An 8113-nucleotide genomic window follows, 5' to 3' on the forward strand; every position below is an offset into this window, starting at 1 on the left:
CGCCATGCGCCCCGCGCCCACGAACCCGACCCACAGCTCCGACGGCTCCATCGCGCCCTGGACACGCCTCTGTCCCCGCCCCTCGCTCCTATTGGTCATCCGCGCCCAACCCCCTCTCTCCCATTGGTCACCTGCGCCCATCCCCTCGCTCCTATTGGTCGGCGCTGCTATAAGGGGCGTGGCCTGGACCCGGAAGGGCTTTGCGCAGGTGCCGCTGTGCCACGTGGTCTGTGCGGGTCCGGGCGTGGGGATCCCCAGGGGAGGGTCCCCAAATTTGTCCATGGATGTGGGGGATGCTTCCCTCTCCAGGATGCTCCCAACCCTCTTCTCCCCATAGGATCCCTATCCATTGGCATCCCTGGGGCTATGGGGGGTCCCCAAATTTATCCATGGATGTGGGAGCTGCTCCCAACCCTCTTCTCCCCATCGGATTCCCATCCATTGACATCCCTGGGGCTATGGGGGATCAACCCCAAGGCATGGGACCATCAGTTGGTGTGGAGTCTCCCAAATTTGTCCCTGGATGTGGGTGATGCTTCCCACTCCAGGATGCTCCCAACCCTCTTCTCCCTATAGGATCCCCGTCCATTGCATCCCAGGGGCTATGGGTCCCCCAAATTTATCCATGGATTTGTGGGGCTGCTCCCCACCCTCTTCTCCCCCCAGGACCCCTCAGTTCCACCATGCTCCCCCCAAGCTCTTGGGCTCTGCTGTTCCTCTGTGCCACCACCATGTTTTGGGGGTGGCTGAGCCTTGCCACCCCCCCAGAGAAGGTGGGGACACCACCCTGGAGCTTGGGGTCTCCTCACATCCTCCTCATGTCAACCAGCTTGAGGATGGAGCCACGTCCTGGGAGATGTCACCTCTGGACTCCTGTCACCATCTGGTGATCCCCTCCTGGCTGGGAATGTGGGGCCCTGGGACCACCCCCTGTCCCCCCACCCCTCTGTCCCCTCCTCTGGTGCTGAGACCTCCCAATGGGTGCTGAGGTCAACCCCTGGGGCTCGTTTTGGGGTGCTCATGTGGAGAACCAGTGTCCACCTGGTACGTGGTGTTGGGAATCAGCATAGGATTATGGTTTGAGGGGAGTTTGGGCCACTCCACCTCAATATTCCCCCTCAGGAGGAGCTGTGGGAGACCTGGATGAGGTCAACGTTGGAGGAGATCCCCGTGGTGCAGCTCATGGAGGACATCACCCAGTGGATGGGTATGAGCTGGAGTTTGGATGTTGTGACATCCCCATGTCCCACTTTGGGGCTGATCCAACCTCTTGTTCCTCTCCACAGAGAATCTGAGCAGACATGGGGTCATGGAGCTCCATGAAGGACAACACCAGGTTGTCCCATCCAACCTCCACCACGGGCAGGAAAGAGCTCAGGATGTTTCTCCCCAACTAGGTGGGACCACAGCAAACCCCATTCCCAACTTTCTTCCCACCAGGGTGGAGCTTCCATGGCTCATCCCATTGTCCTATCCATCTCTTCCACATGCAGAGAGCCACTTGGTCCTTCATGGGATGAAAGATGTGATGGAGAAGCTCCAGAGGCTCAACCAGAGCCTGGAGCTGATGCTGATGGCCATGGAGAACGCACGGAAGCAGCTGGAGAACCTCCACACCATCCCTGATCCAGATGGTGAGCTGGGATGGAGGCTGGAGGGTGGATAGATGCCAGTGGGTGCCAACACCAACCCCTTCCTCTTCATCCCACAGGTCAAACCCCAAGTGCCACCTCCACCTTCATTCCATATGGCTCCTTCTTCATGCTGCTGGTTCTTCTACTGGTGCCCACGCCGCTCCGTGCCATCCTCCTCCTCCTCTTCCTCATTTCCAGTGCCCTTGGAGAGCTCCTGGGCATTCCAGCGCTCTCCATTCTCCTGGTCCTGGCTGTGGCAGGTGGGGACAGGTGTGGGAACAATTGGTGGGGGACACATCACCTTGGGGATGCTCTGGTCTCTCCCATCTTCTGATTTCTCCACAGGGCAGTGGCTGGTGGGATCCATCTCCCATGGTGCCGGAGGGATTCGGCCGCTGGTTTCCCGGGAAGAGCCTCGTCACTGGCTCACCTCCACCCCAGAGAGGTAGGACATGGTGGAGGAGGTGGACAGGGCACACTTAGGAGGTGCTAGATCCCATCCTGGAGGTCCCATCCTGGAGGTCCCATCCTGGAGGTCCCATCCTGGAGGGTCCCATCCTGGAGGTCCCATCCTGGAGGGTCCCATCCTGGAGGTCCCATCCTGGAGGGTCCCATCCTGGAGGTCCCATCCTGGAGGGTCCCATCCTGGAGGTCCCATCCTGGAGGGTCCCATCCTGGAGGTCCCATCCTGGAGGGTCCCATCCTGGAGGTCCCATCCTGGAGGGTCCCATCCTGGAGGTCCCATCCTGGAGGGTCCCATCCTGGAGGTCCCATCCTGGAGGGTCCCATCCTGGAGGTCCCATCCTGGAGGGTCCCATCCTGGAGGTCCCATCCTGGAGGGTCCATCCTGGAGGGTCCCATCTTGGAGGGACCACCTGGCAGAGGTTCTCAGTAGGGAGCAGGACACCTTGATGGCTTCCCCACAACTTTTGGCCACCTTGTGCCATCTCCCTGCCCTGTTTCTGCGCAGAGGAGGGTGTGGAGAACCTGGAGAGGTTCACATCTGCCATCATGGTGGTGCCACAGAAGCCACCGAGGTGATTGGGCTATGGTTCTCCTTCTTCCCACGTAGGGATTGTGAGCTGGAGCTGCTTCAGGAGGAGCTGGACAGGATGGAGATGAGCTGTCTACGAGGTGAGAGGTGACCATGAGGTGGAGAGTGTGGTGGCTCACCCACCACACCCAGCATGTCCCCACCCTGTGCTGGGACACAGAATTTACCCCAGAGTGTCCCCAAGCTCTTCCAGGGCATGTCCCACCACCCCAGGTTGTCCCAAAGCTCTTCTAGGGCATGTCCCACCACCCCAGGGTGTCTCCAGGCTCTTCTAGGGCATGTCCCACCACCCCAGGGTGTCTACAGGCTCTTCTAGGGCATGTCCCACCACCCCAGGTTGTCCCTAAGCTCTTCCAGGCCATGTCCCACTACCCCAGGGTGTTCCCAAGCTCTTCTAGGGCATGTCCCACCACTCCAGGGTGTCCCCAAGCTCTTCTAGGCCATGTCCCACCACCCCAGGGTGTCCCCAAGCTCTGCTAGGCCATGTGCCACCACCCCAGGATGTCTTCAAGCTCTGTTGGGCATGTGCCACCACCCCAGGGCATCCCCAAGCTCTTCTAGGCCATGTCCCACCACACTAGGGTGTCCCCAAGCTCCTCCAGCTGGGGACAGGAGCACTGGGAAGGTGTCACCATCCATACCATGTTCTTGCAGAGCCCCAAGAGGTGGCTGAGGCCATCCCTGGCTTCACAGGACAAGTGTCACCTGTCCCTGGTGGCCAGAGGACAACACTGAGCTCATGTGGGGTAAGGTGCTGGGTGAGATATCCCCAACCTGGAGTTGTCCCCCTAAAACTTGCCCCTGGGGGCCAGTTGGGGCCTCCTGAGGGTCATGTCCTCCAGGGTTGGGGTGTCCTCATCGTGGTGGCACCTCTGGGTGTGGGACAACCCGTTGGGAAAGGAGATGTGACGCACAGGAAGAAGTGTTGGGTGGATGGAGATGTCCTGAAGGGTGGCCAAGGCACTCCAGGGGACATGGGACATTTCCTGAAGGACAGGAGGGTGAGAAAGGATGGAGGATGTCCCTTCTTCTCCAAGCAGGTGACACCAGAGCAGGTCATAGATGCTGGGAAACTGCCCAAACCCTTCAGCCCAAGGACCAACAGGTGAGCACCAACCATCCAGATGTTCCTTCTCCAGGGCTTGGTGTCACCACAGGGTGCAACCAGTGACCCGACAGGGGTGGGGACAGCTCCACTGGTCACTTCCTGAGGTGCTGATTGGTGTCTCCTCCCTAGGTCCTTGCTGTCTTCACGATCCTTGTGCCAAGGGCTCACCAGGACTGGGCAGCGATGCCGGAAAAAAGCCATTCCCAGGCAGAACTTCTGCCACATCCACGCCCCCACCAGCAGCTTGGCCAAAGGTTCATCATCCCCCCATGTTTGACTTTCTCTCAGAGGGTTTTGGCTCTTCCAAGAGCCACTTTGGCTCTTCCAGGTCCTGGTAGAGAACAGCCTTGGGATGCTGTTGGATGTGGGAACAGGGACAGACACTCCTCATCCAACGATTTTATGGGATTTGCATATGTTTTAATAAATGCCACATTTAGAGCTAGAGTGTCTCCCATCCTGGTGCCACCAATCCTAATGTTGGAGCTGTGGGATCATCTCCACGTGCCAAGGGCAAGAGGAAATCCCAGGTTGCCATTCCTACCCCAAGGAACCCCTGATTGCTCCTCATTACAGCTCATTAGTGTCGCTCGTTACGGTTCAACCAGAGCCACCACCTTCTTGGTCATGGACATGGTGGTGGCTCCATCTGGTTGTTGCCACTACCTGCTTCATTTGAGGTCCCTTTGGAGTGCCCCAACCTTCTTCCCCATGGCCCTGGGCAGGAATGTTGGGGCTGTTCCCTGGGCTTTATCCTTTGGGAATGTCACTGTCACCTCTCCCACCCCACCAGCCACGTCCTCTGCCCCAGCAAAGGACAACCCTGAGTTATTGAGGATGATGTCGGTGCCAGGTGATGCTGGTGCCACCTTGGTCCATCACTTCCTGGCGTTGGCGTAGTTGGCATTGAACCAGGCACAGGTTTCCTTCACGGCTGGGGAGGGAGAAGATGGGATTGGGGATTGGTGGGAGGATCATGGAATGGGGTGGAAGGGATTTGTCTAGGTCATTATTTTGTTTCTAGGTGTCCATCAGGCTGGGGAGGTTGAAGTTGGGCATCAGGAGGAATTTTTCCATGGAAAGGGTTGTTAAGCATTGAAATGAACTGCCCAGGGAAGGTGGTGGAGTCACCATCACAGGTAGAATTCAAGGACCAACTGGAGGTGGCACTTAGTGTGCTCTGGTCTAGCTGACAATGCTCAAAGGTTGGACTTGATAATCTCAGAGGTCTTTTCCAACCTAAATGATTCTCTCTGGTTTCATCCAACCACCAGGCAAGGAGACACCTCCCACCAGCCCAGGTTACTCCAAGCTCCATCCAACCTGACCTTGAACTCTTCCAGGGATGGAGCATCTACCACCCCTTTGGATAACCCATGAGAGTGCCTCATCACCCTCAGCAGAACCAACTTCTCCCTCCTCCTGAGGGACCACCCTGATGCCACCAAGGCTGATGGCCATGGCTAGGACCCACCACGTCCGGTGGACACCTCCATCTCACCTTGCCTGAAGGGTGTGAACTGGAAGCCAGGCAGGTACCGCCGCAGCTTGGCGTTGCTCGCCGTCTTCTTGAACTGCCCATCGGCCTTGGTGGTGTCAAACTGGGATGGGAAGGGTTAAGGAGGAGAACCAGCTCTTGTTTTGACCCACCATGTCCTGGAGGGATGGTCTGGACCATGATATCTCCTCTGGAGATGACCCAGGGTGGGTCAAACTGTGGTGAAGGATACAACAAGTTCTCCCTTGAAGTCCATGGCCTCTACGATCGCTTCTGCTGCCTCCTGGATGGAGACTTCTTCTTCTTCTCCCACTGTGGAGATGGGAATGATTGTGGTTGTTCCCTCTTGAGGAGGAGATGGAGAGGAGAAATTTAGGGGCTTACCTGACAAGATGATGGGCTCCACCTCATCATATTCCCGCAGGACCCAAAGGAAGAGCCGTGCCAGGTCCTGTGGAAGAGAGGACAACCTTTGGAGAGGTCACTGCTGTCTCCTATCCCAAGAGGACCCAACCCTGAGGATGACCCAGGACAAGCCAGGCAGGCTCAGACCCTGCTGAGGTCCCACCCCCAGCTCCATTCCATCCTTACCCAACTCCACACCTACCAGGGAGTAGATGAACTGTCTCCTGGGCTTTCCTGTGCCCCAGATGGTCAGAGGGGAGTTGGTCTCTGCAGGAGGAAGGAGCATGTCCATGACCACCAGAGCCACCTCCACCCACCCTGCAGAGCACCTCATCAACCAGGTTGGAAAAGACCTCTGAGATCAGCAAGTCCAACCTACAACCTAACACCACCATGTCAACTAGACCAAGGCCTTGGCCAGTCTCTCCTTCAACACCTCCAGGTGTAGGATGATGACTCCACCACCTTCCTGGACATCCCATGGAGTAGGTGGGAACCAAACCCCCCAAACCCTTCCCAGAACAGATCCATAGATCCATAGAAATCCTGCCACCCTCACGTTTGGCCAGGTAGACCTTGTGGATGAGGCCTGGCAAGACGTGTCCATCCTCGATGTTGAAGTTGTCGTGTGGCCCAAAGACGTTGGTGGGGATGACGGCGGTGAAGCGACGGCCATGCTGCTCGAAGTAGCCCCTGGGGGAGAGCAGGAGGGGTTAGGGGGGTGGTCAACCCACCACGGTCACCCCTGACCAGCACTAAGGGGTCCCCAGAAGTCCTTGGCTAGCAGCATCTTCACCTCATGATCCATGTATCTCCCCACCTTCCACCTCAGCTTCATTCCTGGGAATCTCACTGGATTCTCCTTTCCCTGATGGCCAACAGGTCCCCATCACATTGAGAAGGTCCAGGCCTGAGGTGTCCCCAGAAGACCTTGGCCAGCAGCATCTTCACCTCATGATCCATGTATATCCCCAACTTCCACCTCAGCTTCACTTCATTCCTGGGAATCTCACTGGATTCTCCTTTCCCTGATGGCCAACAGGTCCCCATCACATTGAGAAGGTCCAGGCCTGAGGTGTCCCCAGAAGACCTTGGCCAGCAGCACCTTCACTTGATGATCCCATGGATCTCCCCAACTTCTACCTCATCTTCACTTCATTCCTGGGAATCTCACTAGATTCTCCTTGCCCTGATCACCAACAGGTCCCCATCACATTGAGGAGGTCCAGGCCTGAGGTGTCCCCAGAAGACCTTGGCCAGCAGCACCTTCACTTGATGATCCCATGGATCTCCCCAACTTCTACTGTGAATCCCAGTGGATTCCTCTTGACCACCCACAGCCTGTGAAGGGTTTCCCATGTCCTCCTGCTCACCTATTTTGGACATCAATCATCCTCTTGGCGTAAGAGTAACCGAAATTGGAGCTGTGAGGTGGTCCATGGTGAATCTGGGGACATCAGAGAGGACAATTAAGCAGGGCAGGGATGTCCTCTTGGACCATGCATGGGGCCAGGGACACTCACCATGGTCTCATCGATGGGATACGTTGTCTTGTCTGGGAAGATGCAGGTGGAGAGGCAGGAGACAACTTTCTGCACCCCCATCTCGTAGGCTGAGTGCAGGACGTTGTCGTTGATGTGGATGTTCCTCCTCTGGGACAGGAGAAGTTTGTCAGGACCATGAGGTGGTGACACCCCAAATCCTTGTGCCCTACGAAGGCCAACTCACTGATGACCCCAAGAACCTCTGAGAGCAGAGCAAGGTATGTCCCTGTGTCCCCAAATCCCAACTTGAGGTGGGTTGAACCCCCCAGAGACCCCAAGAGTTGCCATTTCCCCAAGTTCTCACCCAAAACTCCAGGTTGCAGCGGATGTTCTTGAAGAGGCCTCCAACCATGGCAGCCAGGTGGATGACATGGGTGGGTTTGTGCCTCTCAAACAGAGCTTTGGTCTCTGAGCTGCTCCTGGGAGTGGAAATTTTGGGGTTCAGTGAGGTCAAACCAAACCCATCGAGGCATCTCCGAGGCAAAACCCAACTCACGTCAAGTCGGCGTCGCGCGAGGACACGAAGATCCACTCCTCATCTGGTTGTCCCTCTCCATCAGCCACGACCTGCTGGATGGCTCTTCCCACCAAGCCAGTGCCACCTGTCACCAGGATGTGCTTGGTCACCTCTGTCATGGCCAAAAACCCTGTGGTGGTGGGACAAGCTGAAGGTCACCTCGAGGTGCTGTGGACCACCCTGGTGTGGCCACCAGGAGCACCAGTCAGGTGGGATGGTGGACTGGGAGAGGTTTCTCATGGTTCCAGCAGTGGAAGGGAAGTGGGAGTGGTGTGTGGTGGCTGGTGACGTGGCACAAACTCCTCAGCTGGAGGAGTTAACTGGTGACCTTGGCTCGTGGCCATGTGCTGGTG

The 8113-nt window shown here is 57.2% G+C and overlaps 1 protein-coding gene across 1 annotated transcript; it reads right to left on the reverse strand.

The window, feature by feature from the left end:
* Positions 1–4674: 4674 nt before the first annotated feature.
* Positions 4675–7879, reverse strand: TSTA3 (tissue specific transplantation antigen P35B). The gene is made up of 10 exons (XM_009069305.1): positions 7740–7879; positions 7548–7662; positions 7223–7351; positions 7073–7146; positions 6259–6392; positions 5902–5966; positions 5679–5745; positions 5527–5606; positions 5298–5397; positions 4675–4730 (listed from the first exon to the last, which is right to left on the reverse strand). Exons 1-10 carry the CDS (start codon positions 7877–7879, stop codon positions 4675–4677), a joined length of 960 nt encoding a protein of 319 aa, XP_009067553.1.
* Between the last annotated feature and the right edge of the window lie 234 nt (positions 7880–8113).

Source organism: Acanthisitta chloris, unplaced genomic scaffold (assembly GCF_000695815.1).
Source record: "Acanthisitta chloris isolate BGI_N310 unplaced genomic scaffold, ASM69581v1 scaffold27252, whole genome shotgun sequence".
NCBI lineage: Eukaryota > Metazoa > Chordata > Aves > Passeriformes > Acanthisittidae > Acanthisitta > Acanthisitta chloris.

What these genes read in the sequence shown, in the direction of transcription:
- TSTA3 (XM_009069305.1), bottom strand. Translation starts at nt 7,879, where the DNA reads ATGACAGAGGTGACCAAGCACATCCTGGTGACAGGTGGCACTGGCTTG. An exon ending in CAAGGTCTACCTGGCCAAAC is followed by an intron (nt 5,967 to 6,258) that starts GTGAGGGTGGCA and finishes TTCCTCCTGCAG; the next exon opens with AGACCAACTCCCCTCTGACC. An exon ending in GTTCACACCCTTCAGGCAAG is followed by an intron (nt 4,731 to 5,297) that starts GTGAGATGGAGG and finishes CTCCCTCCCCAG; the next exon opens with CCGTGAAGGAAACCTGTGCC.